General features: G+C 45.7%; 1 protein-coding gene across 1 annotated transcript; it reads right to left on the bottom strand.

The window, feature by feature from the left end:
• Positions 1-1,772: 1,772 nt before the first annotated feature.
• On the bottom strand, positions 1,773-16,903 carry ANAPC7 (anaphase promoting complex subunit 7). Its single transcript, XM_053279485.1, has 11 exons — positions 16,442-16,903; positions 14,183-14,369; positions 13,307-13,426; positions 12,559-12,670; positions 11,988-12,141; positions 10,551-10,693; positions 9,295-9,412; positions 7,296-7,492; positions 5,480-5,704; positions 4,276-4,426; positions 1,773-2,846 (listed from the first exon to the last, which is right to left on the bottom strand). Exons 1-11 carry the CDS (start codon positions 16,540-16,542, stop codon positions 2,657-2,659), a joined length of 1,698 nt encoding a protein of 565 aa, XP_053135460.1. The 5' UTR covers positions 16,543-16,903; the 3' UTR covers positions 1,773-2,656.
• Positions 16,904-18,058: the final 1,155 nt, after the last annotated feature.

Here is an 18,058-nt window from a genome sequence, read left to right on the forward strand (position 1 = left end):
TGTAGGCAGATCCCTTTTCTCAGTGCTGGGAGACTTCCTACCAGGACCATCCCCAGCCCTCCTACTTTTGGTCGGAGTGAGGGGCAAGCATTCCACTTCTTCCATTGCCGTGCATCCTCCAGCTGGGGACCATTTCAACCTGCTCCATCCTTCTCAGTTGTGGATCTGGAGCTCCTTTCTCCTGCCAACCCAGAATACAAATGGTCAACTAAGAACAGCCCTGCTGGATCAGGCCCAAGGAAGCCCATCTAGTCCAGCATCCTGTTTCACACAGTGGCCCACCAGATGCTGCTGAAAGCCTACAAGGAGGAGTTGACGGCATGTCCTCTCGCCTGCAACTGGTATTCAGAGGCATCCTGCCTTTGAGGCTGGAGGTGGCCTATAGCCCTCCAACTCGTAGCCGTTAATAGACCTCTCCTCTATGAAGTTATCCAAACCCCTCTTCAAGCCATCCAGATTGTTGGCTGTCACCACGGCTTGTGGCAGAGAATTCCACAAGTTGATTATGTGTTGTGTGAAAAAGTACATCCTTTTGTTGGTCCTAGATTTCCTGGCAATCAATTTAATGGGATGACCCCTGGTTCTAGTGTTGTGTGAGAGGGAGAAGAATTTCTCTCTCTCCACTTTCTCCACACCATGCATGATTTTATAGACCTCTATCATGTCTCCCTGCAGTCTTTTTTTCTAAACTAAATAGCCCCAGGTGTTGTAGCCTTGCCTCATAAGTGAGGTGCTCTAGGCCCCTGATCATCTTGGTTGCCCTCTTCCGCACCTTTTCCAGTTCTACAATGTATTTTTAAGGATATGGTGACCAGAATTGTACAGTACTCCAGGTGTGGCTGCACCAGTTTTGTATCAGGGCATTATGTTAGCCGTTTTAGTTCCAACCCCCTTCCTAATGATCTCTAGCATGGAATTGGCCTTTTTCACAGCTGACACGCACTGAATCGACACTTTCAACGAGCTGTCCACCACAACCCCAAGATCCCTCTCCTGGTCAGTCACCGACAGCTCAGATCCCATCAGCGGATACTTGAAGTTGGGGTTTTTCATCCCAATGTACATCACTTGACACTTGCCAACACTGAACCGCATTTGCCACTTTGTCGCCCACACCCCCAGTTTGGAGAGATCCTTTTGGAGCTCCTCACAATCAATTTTGGATTTCACTACCCGAAAGAGTTTGGGATCATCTGCAGATCTGGCCACCTTGCTGCTTACCCCTACTTCTAAGAACAGCCTCAGCGCAGCTCCTATCTCATGTCCATACTGCTTTCACACAGCTGAAGTAGATGGAAACGCAGCCATGGTGCAGACTGTTTATTTTCCTAAATGAGACCCGTGATGGATCGCATGTTGCCGGGCCAGAGAATATGCCTCCCCAACTGGCCAGGACAAATGCTCCCTCCCTCCCTGCTCCTATTTCAACAGAAGAGAAACATGAAACGGCAGACAAGGCCGTTCAGCCCTTCCAGAATCCCCATTACAGGAGGAAAGAAATGGGAACAATGCAAGGAAACAAAACAGCAGGCCTCAAACTATGCGCCATGAGAAATAAAAATTAAATTGAACCAATTTAAAATCTGGGGGGCCCAAAGAAGATAGATCGGTCAAGGAAGGAAGGCAATTCTGGCATGCAATTCTTCATCACGACCATGTTCTTGTGCAGCTCCATTTCCTTTCAATAGGGTACACAGGAAAACCCAACACTGGATTGTGCCTTCGGGAACAGTGTTCTAGAACGCAACATAATCAAGTTCTGAAGCATGGGATGTTAGCACGGGCTGTTTTAATGATAATTGAACACAGGCAAGGATCGTGAAGTGTAGGCATTGTTATAATCAGTATCACCCAGTTGGAGTTGCCTTAATTGTCTTTGACTGGCTGTTCTCAGAAACAACGGTGCTCCATTTTGCTTTCTCACTATCCGCGCAGAAGGCTTCAAGGAGTGATACTTGCTGGTCCGGAATCAGTCACTTCCTTCATACACCGCCATATAGACACAATCAGGTACAGAGTGACCTATCCATTAGAGGCCCGAAGCGGCTTCTGTTTCTGAGCGCGCGCATTAAGTGCCAGCACAAAGATTCAAGTGAGGCCGGGAAAGGGCTCGGAGGGGAAGATACTGGCCCCAGGGAGGGAGGCAGACCACCCCCAGGCTTCTGGAGGAGTTCAGGCATTGGAGGACCCCATGTGGCTTTTGGGAAGAAAGCCTCTTTTATAAAAGGATATAAAGCAACCTACATTTATCCACCACTGGGGATCAGGAGTAATTAGCTTGCAACAGGATCCCGACACTGTTTTGAACCATTAACAAATGTGTGAGAAATGCTTTATATTCTTTAGACGCTTCTAATTTTAGAAATAAGAACGCAAACTGCTGCTTGATACCAGCACCTCCCTGGCACCAAACCACTCAAGTCGCTCAGCCTTCACATTAAATAAAGAGCACTGAGCACATAACTGGAAGCTTTAAAAAAAAAAAAAAAAAGAGGGGGGTGGAGAGCGAGAGAGCTCCCAGCTGCTTTGGATCACGCCTCCGCCCAGTTTCTCCAACAGGACATGCTGTCCTTGGTGCTCTTCGTTCCAGGGAGAAACGGGACTTTCGGACCACTCATCCAGCACGATGGTTCCTGGTCAGCTCTGGGCAGCTGCCTCACTGCATGCCGAACCACTGCTCCTGGTCTGCCCACTGGGCCGCTTCGCTGTCACTGCCTTCGAGATCCCCTTCCTCCCCACTCCCTTCCATGTCGTCCACGTCCTCCTCTTGAGTAGCATCTGTGGGGCTTTCCTCTTTTTCCATTTTCTGCATTCCTTCCAGTGACTTCTGATCATTGGGATCCAAACTGGAGGGACAGAAAAGAAGGGAAAGAGATCCCAAAGTGAGAAACAGACCAACTCACGCTCCTCTCTCTCTCTCTTTGTGTGTGTGTGTGTGTGTGTGTGTGTGTGTGTGTGTGTGCGTTCTGGTTTCGTTGCAGTGGTTGCCAATATTTTCAGTCCACAACTCTTCTCCCAAGAAACATTAAGCCACCTCTTGCATTCTAGGGAAGAAGCAGCTGATGCATATTCAAGTTTATACTCTGACACACTTAATGAAACCACCAACTGCACACAGGTATAACTTTCCAACCATTTTTACAAAGCATGGCATGAGAGATAAGATACCCAGTGCAAGGTAGAGCAAGTGTAAGCAAGCATACTTACTCTCACTGCCCATGTTTTACCCTGGGCTGTAATACCTGTAGTCCCTCCACTTGGAGACTCAAACCCAGAATCTGATCATCCTTTACAAGCAATGCAAAGCCATCTGCTGTACATGTGTGATAAAACAACAGAAAGGCCTAGGGTGCCATCAGACACTGGACACAGAGGCAATTGGAAAAACAAGGAGAGAGAAAGACTACCAAAAATGTATCAAAAACTTTGTTTAGGAGCCAATCAAATTAGTTGGAATCCCATTTTTTAAAAAAAGATCCAAAGTAAAAACAAAAAGGTGCAGAAACAAGGAAATTCTGGAGATGTACAGGTTAACAGCTAATAAGTATATTAAAAAAAACACAACTAATGGCATAATAGACTAAAAAGAGCAACAGAATAATCATTTTTCTCCAATTAATTGAAATTAAAAAATAATAAAAAGAAAGGGACTACTAATAGTCTTTTTTTCATTCTTAAATTATTAGAGAAAAACTGTATTTAACTACAGATTACTTTACTCTACTGCTTTCCTTTATCTTTTCTCTCTCTCTCAGTTTGCCTTGAAGCAATCATTCAATACTTTTTGGTCGATAATATGCTGGATACCCGAACGATATATAAGCCAGTGAGATTCAGGTTAAATTTGGTGCTCAGAATTGACAGGGTTGCCACTTTCCGTTATCATACCTTTTCCTTTGGACTTAGAAAGTACGTTCAGATAACTGATGATAAGGTTGTACTTTATATGTGGATAATAAGTTTGCAAAGTAAGTTTGCAAAACTGTACTTATTCGTGGATATTGTTAGTTTGGAGATGCATTCTATTCATTTGATTTTATACTATTCTTCTTTCCTTTTCCCTTACTTTTGTATCTTTCTATTTTGAAAACCAATAAAATCGATTTTAAAAAATTTTAAAATGGAAAAAGGAGGAGAGAGAGAGGATGAAACCACTGAAGAGGGAGCCCTCGATTCAAGCTACTGAGGAAGAGGTCTGTAGGAGCTAGGCCTCACGGCCATCCAGATAACAACATCTGCCTTGATTCGGTCACTTTACAGTTCCTAGAAAGTTACCTTAAAGCAATACTGTACTGGTCCATGGCTTCCTGATACTCGTTAACAGCAACCAGGAAGTCCCCCAACATCCGATGCAGAATGCAGTCACTCTGGTTGGCCAGGGCGTTCCTCAGCAAAGCAATTCCATCTTCATACTTTTGTTCTCGGCCTGCCAACAAAGAGAACTACTTAAAGCTATTTATAGTGGGGCTGCCATCTTAGCTGAGGTTTAATAGATTAAATGTGTGTAGCCGTTAAGAAAAACCCATTCATTTTTAGGTGAGGCACATGTGTCACAGCAAGCACCATTTCAGAAGAACCATTTCCCTCCGTGTGAGGAAGGAGGAACATCTTCTAGGAACATAGAAAGCTGTCATATACTGAGTCAGACCATTGGTCTCAATTTTGTCTACACAGACTGGCAGCGGCTTCTCCGAGGTTGCAGGCAGGAATCTCTCTCAGCCCCATCTTGGAGATGTTGCCAGGGAGGGAATTTGGAACCTTCTGCTCTTCCCAGAGTGGCCCCATCCCTTGAGAGGAATATCTTATGCATGGAGTCTCCCATTCAAATGCAACCAGGGCGGACCCTGCTTAGCTAAGGGGACAAGTCATGTTTGTTGCCACAAGACCAGCTCTCTTCTCCTTCTCCACAGAGGTCCCTGCCACCTGTTGATGCGTAAGTACTTACACTAAATTAAAAATACACCTGCTTTCCAATTCATTGGGAACAGCTTTTTTTAAAAACAAAACAAAAATCTAATATTGGTTGACTAAACATTACAGTACAGTGCTGGTTTGTGTGGGACTCCTTGCCAAGATGACATTGGAAGCTCATACTGAAGTCAGCAGTTAAAGACTGCCATTGAACTAAAGATATTTATGTTTTCCATAGAAGAAAGTAGTTAGCTGAACTGGTTGGCTCTCTCCAGAAGTGAAAGAACAGAATGCCATACATAAGAATAAGATTGTATTTTGGAAGAGGGCTTGGAGCAGCCACCCAGAAGCATTATATTTGTTGACTGAGAATTTCACTCACTTCTGTATACAGCACACAAAAAAGGAAGGAAAGTTTTAAATGTTGAGCTGTGTTGGCTTTGTTTTTATGTTGATTGTATTGAATTTTATTGTTTTTATCTTGTTACCTGCCCTGGGGTCTTAGGATGAAGGACAGTATATACATATAAAAAAACCCCAATCATATAAAAGAAGAAAATGGACTTACTGAGAAGCTCTGCCTTCTTGACCACGGCTTTAATGTAATCAGGGCGCTGTGTTAATGCTTTGTCCAGCAAGGTTTTTGCTTTCTCCTGCGCAACTGGATCTTCCAGACAGACAGTTGCCAACAGAGTAAGTGTCTGCGCATTGGCTCCCAGGGTTTTGTACACGTTGTTGGCCATAACTGTGGCTTCACGGAGACCGTTGGATGCCAAGTAGCATTCGATGAGTCCTAAGAGTCAGAGGTCACATTTTGTAGGAGCAACCAGAAAGATGTCCTGCTAACCAGAAAGATGTCCTGCTAACTGAGCAAAGAGGCAACTTTTAAAAGTGGTGACTCTCTTTATTGAGCAGGGGGAGAGCAACTGGCCCTATCCATCCCCAGCTCAGCATCCCTCCAGTGGCTGTTGCTGGTGTCTCTCTTATGTTTCTTTTTAGATTGTGAGCTCTTTGGGGACAGGGGACCATCTTATATATTATTTATTTTTCTATGTAAACCGCTTTGGCAACTTTGGTTGAAAAGCAGTATATAAATAGCCGTTGAATTGTATTGTCCTCATTTCAGAGCTATTTACAGTACAAATGAGTTATCTGTTCTGCTTCAAGTTGGCTCTTACCTAAACAGGGGCCAAATAATTCAGCTCAGGGGGTTAAATGGATGTAACGTTCATTCAGAATAAATTTCAAACTGGTGCGTTCGGAAGACATCTCAGTGGCAAGATGCACTTGTTATCCTATAGGGAATTTTCAGCTGTGAAACTGGAAATCTCTAATGAGAGCCAGCATGGTGTAGTGGTTAGAGTGCCAGACTAGGGCTGGGGAGACCTGAGTTCAAATCCCTATTCAGCCACGATACTAGCTGGGTGACTCTGGGCCAGTCGCTTCTCTCTCAGCCCAACCCACTTCACAGGTGTTGTTGTGAGGAGAAACCTAAGTATGTAGCACACCACTTTGGGCCCCTTGGAGGAAGAGCAGGATATAAAATGGCATAAACAAATAAAATAATAATGAAGGTATGTGCCTTCACCTCATGTCAATGTTTAATTTCTGGTTTTTGGAGCAACGAATCCCATTTCTTTTTTTTTACTTGTCTGAACACACCTTGAAACCGTCAAGTCGATTTCGACTCCTGGCGCCCACAGAGCCCCGTGGTTGTCTTTGGTAGAATACAAGAGGGGTTGACCATTGCCTCCTCCCGCACAGTATGAGACGATGCCTTTCAGCATCTCCCTATATCGCTGCTGCCCGATATAGTACCAGCAGGGATTCAAACTGGCAACCTTCTGCTTGTTAGTCAAGCATTTTCCCGCTGCGCCACTTAAGGTGGCCTACACCTTGGATTAACCACAATAAATTGTGACTGGGGATGATGGGAGTTATAGTTCATCAACATCTGGAGGGCCTAATACCAAATCTTGTGCTATTAGTACTAGCCCAATACCATAAGAGTTCATTTCATTGGGGGAGGAGAAGCCTAGGTTGAGACAAAGTATACATTCCTGGCAGGTACATTAAAAAAAAATTTAATTTCTTTCTTTCTTTTTAATTTAACTTATATACCTTCCAAACTTTCGTCTCTGGGCGGTTAACCATGACATAAAAACAATTAAAACAAATATAAAAGGTTAAAGCAGTTTAACAATTTAAAAACAGTATAAAATTAAAAACCTACAGATTTAAAAGGCTGACATTACAAAGCTGACTTGCATTTTTATACCACCCCATCCAAAGGCTCATATACCCTTCTCGTCAAAAGTGTCGTCTCCGTGACACCAGATGCAAGAGTGCAAATTTTCAGGGAGGGAAACCTCATCCCAACTGACCTTCGTAGCAGTCCAGCCTGCAAGGCGCGAGCCGTATCGCTTCCCGGAAGTGGATGATGGCCTCCTGCACTCTCCCCATGTTCCGAAGCGCCGCGCCTTTCAGCAACAAAGCCTGCACGCTGTTACTGTTCAGCTGAATGGCTTTGGCTCCCAGATACAAGGCACGGGAGTAGCGCTTGCTATAGAAACTGTGACACCTGGCAGGAAGGAGGAGGAGGAAAGAGGGCTAAAGCATTCCAAGGTGTGCTCCAGCCAAGGCAGCAGGCTTTAATATACGGCTTTCCCACAAAGGTTCTCAAAATGGGTTTACACAGAAAAATACATACGGAGGCTTCCCTGTCCCCAAAGGGCTCACAATCCAAACAGAAACTTAAAGACACCAGTTTTACAGCCCCTGGAGGGATGCTGTGCTGTGGTTGACAGGGATTGGTTGTTGCATCGTGGGATGTGGGATGCTGCCAAATTGGGAGGGCCTGTTTTGGACAGGGGACCATCACAGGCTGGCAGCATGCTGTCTTCCCCAAGAACTCCCCATCTTTCCCTTCACCCCAATACCTAAACCCTAACAAACTACCCAGTTTCATCACTCGTTCTGAAAAATAGGATGTATTCTTCCCCATTTAATAAGGAAATTATTCCTTACTAGGTGAACCAGGCGCAGACCATCTGCACCTCTAGTCCCCCCGCTTTCTCCCCACCAAGCCCACTTGCCAGTCACTGCTTTCTCCCGCCTGCCGCCACCGCTTTCTCCCCCCCCGCGGCTTTTCTCTCCCCCCCATCTGCCCACCTGTGCTTTTTTCTCCCCCTGCCCCCCCTTTCTTACCCCTCTCCTTCTTCCTCACTCAGCCGGGCAGCCATTATTAATGCCGGAACTCTCGCAGCATGTCGCGAGAGTTCCGGCGCCAAATTCTGGGCACGCATGCCGGCTAGGAGAATTAAATATATAGATGATTCCTCCCTAATGAAAGCGGAAAGATATATTGTTAACACCCGTGATTTACATGCTAAAGACACCTGCTTTTCAGGGGTGCCTCCCAAGCTATGGAACACCATGCTGAGCGATGTCAATTTCTGCTCAAGCCCACAAGTGCTTTAGATGCTACAGTAAATTACCTGCCTCGAGCAGCATGACTGGAGAAGGGTGGATTATAAATGTGCAGGTGGGCGTTTGCTCTCCGCTGCAGCATTTTATTTTAGGCAGAAGTGGCTCAGAAGCCCATGGATATTTTTGGACCCAACTGCTCCGAGCAGCTCAGGAACAGCAAGGGGTGCTTTGGAAGTGGCATTTCTATCGCACGCCCTCGGTTGTGGAGACTCCCAGACATAAAGCCTTGGTTAGACCCCTACCGACTTCAGCAGGTCTATTGACTTCAAGTGAGTCAGGATTCTGCTGCCTGCTACTAGGTTCTAAACTTAAAGTTACTTGGAGAGCCAAGGACGACTCCACTCTAATTAGACCTTGCAACTGGATGGACTCTGCCCTAAAGTAGGGATCTGCACGAACCTGTTTGGAGGCCCGTAAAAGGGCCCTTTTACAGGCCTCCGAACAGGTGTCCCCCCCCTTTTACGGGCCTCCGAACAGGTTGGAACATGGAGCTGGTTTGAAGTTCGAATGTTCGAAGTTCGTAGCTACCTTTAGAATAAGAACTTGTAAAGATAAAAGATCTGGAAGAATTGTGAGTAATATCTGGAGTAACAACTTGAATACAGAACCAGCAAGATAAAAGATAAAAGATCTGGAAGGACTACATGTCTACATGTAATAGGACCATGGACATTATTGACCTTCAGCTACACTGTTTTGGGGTCTAGAACACAGACAATTTCTTTAGCAATTTGTGTGTTTCATTCATGTAATTTGTGTGTGTGAAACAGACTCCTATACACGGTATATATACTATCCTGTATATGTTTTTTGTTCTCTGGCCCATGTATCCTCCATTCTTTCATCCCTGCCCTAAAGCAATTCTGAGGACGAGCCAAAGCAGCAGCATCTTACCCAGAGACCACCCAGGGCTCTGCATGCTGGTCAGAAATATTGAAGAGACGGCAGCCTAGGTTCTCCACATCCTCCAAGCGACCCTCGCGGGCTAGCAAGTATCCGTACACGTCCATTCCTAAAGAAAGCATCAAGAGTCAGACATGTTTGTAAACAGACCTATGAAGAAAGAACAAAGCACTAAAACCCGGAGGTCAAGAGCATGTACACAGCATCCATTTAGGAAGCATAAGCAGTGCTTGGGAAACAACAACAGTGGAAAGGGCAGGAAAAGTGTTTGAATACAGAGGCAGACCCCACATGCAGAGACTTGCCAAATCAAAAGTAAAAGCCCACCCCCTCCCCTAGTCGGGACTATGCTTTTCCAAGAAGGGAGTTTAAATATTTTCCACATTCCTTTGGAAGTTCACAGAAGCCGTCCTAGAAATATGAAGGCCTGGGGGGGGGAACGATGGGGAAAAACCGGGGGGTGGGACTGTAAACACAGAGTTCCCCCCCTTTTTTTTCTGGGGGGGGGGGTTTCCCCCAGGCCTTCACATCTCTAGACCATCCACATGTAGGCTGCTTATTACAATAAAGGAGAGAAAGACTTGTTGGGAATAATCGTAGCTATATTGACATCACAACAAACCATGGTTTCTTGCAAAAAGTAGGAGTAGTAACACACCTTAGGTTCCCACTCCTTCCTTCCTTTGCACGGAAGGGAAGGAGATTGAAAGCTTCTGTTTATGGTCTAGAACAGTCTCCCAGTACAGCTGATGACAGGGAAACCAGGATCAAGCTGCAATTTGAAAAAGTGTCCCCATATTCAGTTGTAACAGGAAACTGCAGTTTATTATAACCTGCAAGTGGAAGCATCACATTTCCTCCTGTGCAAAGGAAGAGCACTTGAGCCAGTAGCTTTACATTTGCTTGTACACATAACAAGCCATGGTTTGTCACTATGTCTGAACTCAGCCACAAACCTTAAATAATGGTCTTTATTTTTGAGCTTTGACAGCATGCATCTCCACTTAACTATCATTACAGTCAATGCATCAACTTAGCCAAAGAAAGTAGTCAGTTCAAAACAAAACTATAGGAGTGTCACCATTTCTTCAATTTTAGAAAGCATAAGGATAGATTGAATATGTGATTTTCATTAGTATAAGTTTCTCTTTCAACATCAATGCTATCAAAAACAGAAATTTAAACTAGTGGAAATGTGATAAGTTAAACAATTCTAGCAAGTCCCCCAGTTTTTTTCCATCACTTGCCTTTTATCAAATACGGATCCAACATTTGTGCTTGTTCAAATTTTAGAATTGCATTCTTATTGTCACCAGCTCTGAAATACAGATCCGCCAAGCTCCCCAGTATATCAACATTGTCCCTCAGTAGTGACTTTTTCTCCAGGGAGCTTTTGGGAGAAGAATAAATTGAAAATCAAGTTCCAATAACACTAATCAGCAATTTAAAAATAACTTCCTGAAGTATATTATTATAATAAGAATTTATATCCTGCCTTTTTGTCAGAAAGGAAGCACAGATGTTAAGACACACCCGGTGCCACAAAATCTGCAGCCTCCAGACCAGAGTTAGAATGGAGGGCTTCCTCAATGCCAAGAAGATTGAAAAGGCGGACGTGAGGGTACATAATATGTATGAAAGTACGTCACAGCGAGAGACGTATACACCTATGAAGTTTTCCTTCACAAGGGAGTTTCTCAAAAATAATGCTTGGTTTGCATACACCCCTCTAACATTAAGTACGAGAACCGTTGGCTTGGTTTGTTGGCATCCAGACCGTGGACCATCATCAACGATGAGTTCTCTCTAGCTCAACTTGGGTGTCAAAAGCATATGGATGGGTTTGCCAGTCCTTGATGAGAGCTAAAATGGAAGCAGTATGGTATGATTTTAGGTTGGGAAAATTTAAATCATAGGAACACAGGAAGCTGCCTTATTCCGAGTCAGACCATTGATTCATCTAGCTCAGTACTGTCTATGTTGAGGAGTGTGAGGAGAAACATTAATGTCCTCACACAGCAGATGGCGGTGAAGAAGTTTAGCCCAAGAGATTATCTGGAGACAGTAGGTTGAGTTAAAAAAACAAATAAGGATTAAGAAACTAAAACATCACATAGGAACAGAGGAAGTTGCCACATACGGAGTCCGGTCATTGGTCTATCTAGCTCAGTATTGTCTTCACAGACTGGCAGCGGCTTCTCCAAGGTTGCAGGCAGGAATCTCTCACAGCCCTATCTTGGAGATGCTGCCAGGGAGGGAACTTGGAACCTAGATGCTCCTCCCAGAGTGGCTCCATCCCTTAAGGGGAAGATCTTGCAGTGCTCACAGATCAAGTCTCCCTTTCATATGCAACCAGGGCAGACCCTGCTTAGCTAAGGGGACAGGTCATAATTGCTACCACAAGACCAGCAAAAGGAATGAGGAACTGTTCCCTGTCTCCTAAGAGCTTGCAGTCTAAAAAGAAACAGAAGGAAGACGCCAGCTACAGCGCCTGGAAAGGATCCTGGGATGGGCTGAATCAGGCCAGGCGCTCTCCTCCACTAAGTCAAAGGGAACCACTACTTGGAAAGTGCTGAAAGTGTTGGAAAACTGAGTATTGTAAGAGCTTTGTCCCAAAGAGCTTTCTATCCTCAACGCTGTTTGAGAAGGCACCAGACTGCTTTAAGTTTGCCCTGGATTCATACCAGATTGTGTTGATCGCTCTAGTGTTGTCGCCTGTATGTACAAATGCATACGCTTTGATCCACACTGAAAGCCAGTCCAGGTTTGGGATACTCTGAATCACATTCATCGTCATGGAGGCTACTTCTGCACCTTTCACTGACAGCGAAAGCAAACCTAAAACAGGGAGTGACAGTTGTGACCCTCGTTTTGACACAACACACTTTGCATTCACAAGAAAAACCAAGTATCATTGCTAATGGACTAGCAATTTAGCCCTGAAGATGTGGTCATCAAATTTATCCACACCAACTCCCAGTAAAATACTCCAACAAGAAGGAACTTTGCAACAGCATTTCTCCTTGCAACACAGTTGGAACCCCTTAAGGGTTCCGAGATACAATGCATGCATGCACCATGAGTACACCCCTCAACTTGCTGCTCATTTATTCACAAGCAGGCAACTGGACGATTCCACCCATCCATTACCTTGCCACCTGCCTGTGTTAAGAATATTTAAGATTTACCAATGAGCCTCAGTCAAATCTTTGATGAATAATGTCAACAGTAATCATTGCTAAGAAAAGCAGCTACCTAGGATGGCATCAAGGGCCAATGGACACTGTCTCAGCACTTCTTTGTAACTCGTAACAGAGGATCGTTCTTGACCTGCCTTCTTGTACAGGTTGGCCAACATCATGTTAATCTGTAACCCACAGAAATGCAGTGATTAATGTCACCACCTCACTTCACACGGAGAAAGAGCCTTCAATTCACTAACTCCAACTGTTCATGCACAACTTTCCCACCCTTGGGTAACGGCAAACATCACATAGGAACATAGGAAACTGCCATCTACCGAGTCAGACCATTGGTCTATCTAGCTCAGTATTGTCTTCCCAGACTGGCAGCGGCTTCTCCAAAGTTGCAGGCAGGAATCTCTCTCAGCCCTATCTTGGAGAAGCCAGGGAGGGAACTTGAAACCTTCTGCTCTTCCCAGAGCGGCTCCATCCCCTGAGGGGAATATCTTGCAGTGCTCACACATCAAGTCTCCCATTCATATGCAACCAGGGCAGACCCTGCTTAGCTATGGGGACAAGTCATGCTTGCTACCACAAGACCAGCTCTCCTCCCAGGCCTACTCCTCCTCCCAGGCCTACTTGCGCACCAACCACCGTGATTAACAGCACACTCTTTTTTACTTGCCTTCAAAAAGCTAGAAATCTGTGCAGTGCATTCTGCAGTCAAAGGGCACTCAAAGAATTATGATGATGTGGATTTATCTGCCATGATTTCAGCCCAAGGATCCCAAGAGATACAACTTCATTAGGGAATACCTTACCTTTGGGGTTCTCTGCCTTGAAGGGATTCCATCAAGTATAGCAATGGCATCTTTGTCCTGTTTCAGCATCGTATAGCACTCTGCCATCTTGTATTTCACTTCAATTTCAGAAGGCAGACACTAAAAATACAATGGAGACTAGTTTTCAATAGCTTTATAGGTCCTACAAGAGCAGAAAACAGAGAGGTGCTATTTGTAACAGGTTTTTAAAAGTTATAAGGCGCTGCTTCATAACAAGTCAGATCAATGGTCCAACTATCCTCTCTACCAAAAATTATCCAGAATTGTCTTAGCCAGAAGACCGTCCCAGCTGGGCTATGCAAGAGACAAAGGGAAGATCCCAGAGACTGCATCTGGGCCCTTCTAAGCGTGAATCACATGAACTATGCTCCTCATTTTGTCTCCTCAAGGTGAAAGACAAACACAACCACATCTCAAAAAGTGTTCCAATTTCGTTGCCATAAGTCACACAAAGGCAAAGAGGTTTGCAGGCACGAACTAACTCAGATAACAACTTACTTGCCATGCGTTATTTGTAAGGCACTGATCTACAATCAACATAACCAGTTACCGCCAACTCGTTTGGTGGTTACACATGGATGGGCCTTCTCGGTTGCTGCCCCGAGATTGTGGAATGCACTCCCTACTAAGATACGATCTTCCCCATCTCTGGCAATTTTTAAAAAACATCTGAAAACCCATCTTTTCACCCAAACTTTCCCAGCTTTTAAAAATTTGTCGGTTTTAATTTTGTAGTTGATTTTAAATCGTTGAACTGTTAACTTTTTATATGTGTTTTAATTGTTTTATGTTAACCGCCCAGAGACGAAAGCTTGGGCAGTATATAAATTTGATTGACAAATAAACAACAATTACCTGACTTTGAGGAGCTGATGCAGCATTCCCTGTCGAAGGCCTCACTTTTGAAGTTTTACTCAGCGCTTTCTTCTGCTGCAGCGCCATTGTATACTTACTGACCGCATTTCTGAACTCCTTGTCGTGAAAGAGGGAATCTGCGTGATAGACAAGAAGCTGGTACTTCTGCGACGGAGAAAACAACTCACTGTAAAGCAACACAAGGCAGTCAAGTGTTAGCTGAGCAACCAGCTTGAGCAACTCTGCTTCAAGTGTTTTAAATGGCTTTGAACGGAGGCCATAACCAAGAGAAATCTGTCTTAATTCAAGGACTGCCTGCCAGTTGCAATTCTTGACCATGAAACAAGACCTTATGATATATCATCTCATGGCTGGCAGGAAGCATCCTCAGCCTGCTTCTGGAGAAATTGCTGCCCTATAGCTGTGACCCTGGAAACCATCACAACGGACACACTAGATGACCCCTAAGCAAGCTGTTATGCTGTTAGTCTCAACACACCTTTCCCCATTTGTAACGAGACAGTAACAGTGGCCTGTGTTTACAGCAAATTATTATTTGCATAGTATATTTTATTATTGTTGTTTATTAATTGCATGACACCATTCATGTATACAGCACTTCACAAAGAATGAATGGACAGGTCCCTGCCCTGGGGGGGCTTACAAGCTAGAAAAACAAGAGAAACAACAGAGACAGCAGAAGTAAATAAGGCAAGATTATTTTGATTGCATGTACTGAGCAAGCCACCTAATGGCACAGCGAGTAAGCAACTTGCCTAAGGAACAAAACGTTGCCGGTTCGAATCCCACCAGTATGTTTCCCAGACTATGGGAAACATCTATATCGGGCAGCAGCCATCTAGGAAGATGCTGAAAGACATCAACTCATACTCGCAGGAGGTGGCAATGGTCAACCCCTCTTGTATTCTACCAAAGACAACCACAGGGCTGTTTTCAACTGTTCAAACTGTTTTCAAGTATTCAAAGTGCTTCACATAAGAAAAGCCCTGCTGGATCAGGCCCAAGAAGGCCCATCTAGTCCAGCATCCTGTCTCACACAGTGGCCCACCAGATGTCTCTGGGAAGCCCATAGGCAGGAACTGAGGGCATGCCCTCTCCCCTGCAACTGGTATTCAGGGGCATCCTGTTTCTGAGGCTGGAGGTAGCCTATGTTTTATCTGTGTGAAGATACTCCCTCCCAGCCTCCCCCATCTAAAAATGGGGACAACTACTTTAAAGCTTTGTTGTAGGGCTACAGCAAAATCATATAAGTAACACACTCTGGATCATGCAGAGGAATTTGGTTCAAACCACCAAAGCCCTGGATGGCTTTAAGAGGGATTTAGATAAATTCATGGACAGGCCTATCAATGGCTACTAGTCTGGATGGTTAAAGGCCACCTCCAGGCTCAGAGGCAGGAGATCTCTGAATACTACTACTACTATGAATATTTATATACAGCTCTTCAAACAAAGTCCTCTATGTTTATTTTACATAGAAAAATAAACAATACATAAATAAGACAGCTCCCTGTCCCCAAAGGGCTCAGAATCTAAGAAGAAACAGAAGGTAGACCCCAGCAACAGCCACTGGAGGGATGCTGTGCTGGGGCTGGATAGGGCCAGTTGCTCTCCCCCTGCTAAGTATAAGAGAACCACCACTTTGAAAAGATGCCTCTTTGCTCAGTGAGCAGGCGAATGCCAGTTGCAGAGGAGCCACAAGCAGGAGAGGGGGCCTGCCCTCAGCTCTTGCCTGTGGGCTCCCCAGAGGCATCTGGTGGGCCACTGTGTGGGAATCAGGATGCTGGATTAGCTAGGCCTTCTCGGGCCTGATCCAGCAGGGCAGCTGGTCTTTACTGTTGCCACTGGCGGAGGCTCAGGCAGTTCTCCTCTTAGAGGACCGCCGTGCCTGTCACAGCCCTCCCTGGACCAGCCCCAATTTAGTACTGGTGCGACGCTGGAGGGCCTGCAGTGCTGCTGCCCATTTGCTGAAGCTAAGCAGGTGGGGCTCCGATCAGTGCCTGAACAGGGAAGGGACCCCAGGCCAGCCCCTTGAGTTGCACGGTGGAGGAAAGGAGGGATGCAATAAGGAGCAAATGTGCATGGATGCATGCAGCGCACTGCAATGCAAACTTTGCATTGCACTGCAAATTAATGCAAACTTTGCATTGCACGCATGCATGCACCTTTATGCATGCACGCATGCATGCACACTGCAAACCCCGCCGTCCCTCCCAGGGCTGCTCTTCTCCCACTCACGGGTTGTTGCCGCTCATAGTGAGCAGGAGCCCGCTGAGGAGCCGCACGTTGGAGTGAAGACCGGCGGCCGCCATCTCCCGCACATGATCCACTACGCTCATTGCCACCAGCGAGTCCGAGGAGGGAGCGCGAAGGGAAAAGGGTCAGGCGGCGGCGGCGGCGACTTGGAAGGCGACCGGGTTCAGACAGAGAAGCGCCCCCAGCAGCACTCTAAAATGGCGCCGCTGCGGGGGTCCTCGCGGAGAAAGACGCCATCGCAGCCGGGCAGACAGCCCCATAGCCCAAGCGGGGCTGCCCTACCGCTCGCCTGCCGGTGCAATGAGGGAATGCTGCATTGCTAGGCCGCGGGAGTTATGATCCTTCCTCAAGTCTCTCTTTTTTCATTTTTAAAACGTTCCTTTCATTCTGATACAAAAAATTTTCCAGGTTTTTATTTTTTAAATTCAGGCACGACTGTAGCCACCCTGCTCCAACCGGGACCATAAAACTAGGAAAAGATCTGAGCATGCGCGACAGGGGCCCGCCCCCGTCTGCCGCCCAAGTGGCGCATGCGCTCTGTGCTCAAAGAATCTGCTTCTGAGGTAGCTGTTGACTCTCACCGTGAATTTGTCTGTTCCCTCTTTAAAGCCGGCTAAGTCCGTGGTCGTCCCCACAGCTTGACATATACATGATTTCCCGCTTCAATTCCTAGCCGTATCTCCAGTGGAACGTATTTGCAGCAGTGCACAATTGTGAAGATAAAACCACAGCAGCCTAGCAATCAAGCATAAGCTTTGCATATATTTCTGGTTCAGTGGCCAGCATCAGAGAAGCAAGTGGTGGGAAAGACCTCTCTTTTCCAGGGATGCTGGAAAGCTGCTGCCAGCCACAGCAGACAATACCAGCCTGCATATACCAATGTCCTGACTCAGCAGGCAGCATCCAGACTAACATCAAGTTAGTCATGACTACATTCAATTTAAATAAATGGGACTTTAGCAAGTCACTACTAACTTGTCTCATCTGTTTCAATGGGACTTAGTGATGACGATTTCATCCGGATGTTGCGCAGAACAAGCAAATTTCATACTCAGTCAAGTGTACAGTAGCTAATAAAGAAGGCTAGCACTCTGGGGAAAGGACTTGACTAGCAAGCCAGAGGTTGCCGGTTTGAATCCCTGCTGGTATGTTTCCCAGACTATGGGAAATACCTCTATCGGGCAGCAGCGATCGAGGAAGATGCCGAAAGGCACCATCTCATACTGTATGGTATCAGGAGGAGGCAATGGTAAACCCCTGTGGTTGCCAGGAGTCGACACCGACTCGGCAGCACACTTTACAGTCGCTGCAAGGTAAGTTTGACAGAAGCAAGCAAATGGTCTTAAATGGCTTTGAAAGATTAGACATGTTCTTGGGAGTCAAGGTCTGTCAATTGTTGAGAAGAGCGCTTTCTCTGTCATGGACCCTGTCGCCTATTAAGATCATCTGGAGAAGTCTGGTTAGAGTTGCTGCCAACTAGTTTGGTGGCAACTTGGGACTGGGCCTTCTCTGTGGCTGCCCCGGGGGTTTGGAATGCACTCCCTGCTGAAATAAGAGCATCTTCTGTTTGCTTTTTGGAGGGCCCTGAAAACGCACCCA

This window comes from Hemicordylus capensis, chromosome 15, assembly GCF_027244095.1.
Source record: "Hemicordylus capensis ecotype Gifberg chromosome 15, rHemCap1.1.pri, whole genome shotgun sequence".
Lineage (NCBI taxonomy): Eukaryota > Metazoa > Chordata > Lepidosauria > Squamata > Cordylidae > Hemicordylus > Hemicordylus capensis.

What these genes read in the sequence shown, in the direction of transcription:
- ANAPC7 (XM_053279485.1), bottom strand. Translation starts at nt 16,542, where the DNA reads ATGAGCGTAGTGGATCATGTGCGGGAGATGGCGGCCGCCGGTCTTCAC. An exon ending in CAGGCTGGACTGCTACGAAG is followed by an intron (nt 5,705 to 7,295) that starts GTCAGTTGGGAT and finishes TCTGACTCTTAG; the next exon opens with GACTCATCGAATGCTACTTG. An exon ending in CAGTACAGTATTGCTTTAAG is followed by an intron (nt 2,847 to 4,275) that starts GTAACTTTCTAG and finishes CTGTCCCTCCAG; the next exon opens with TTTGGATCCCAATGATCAGA.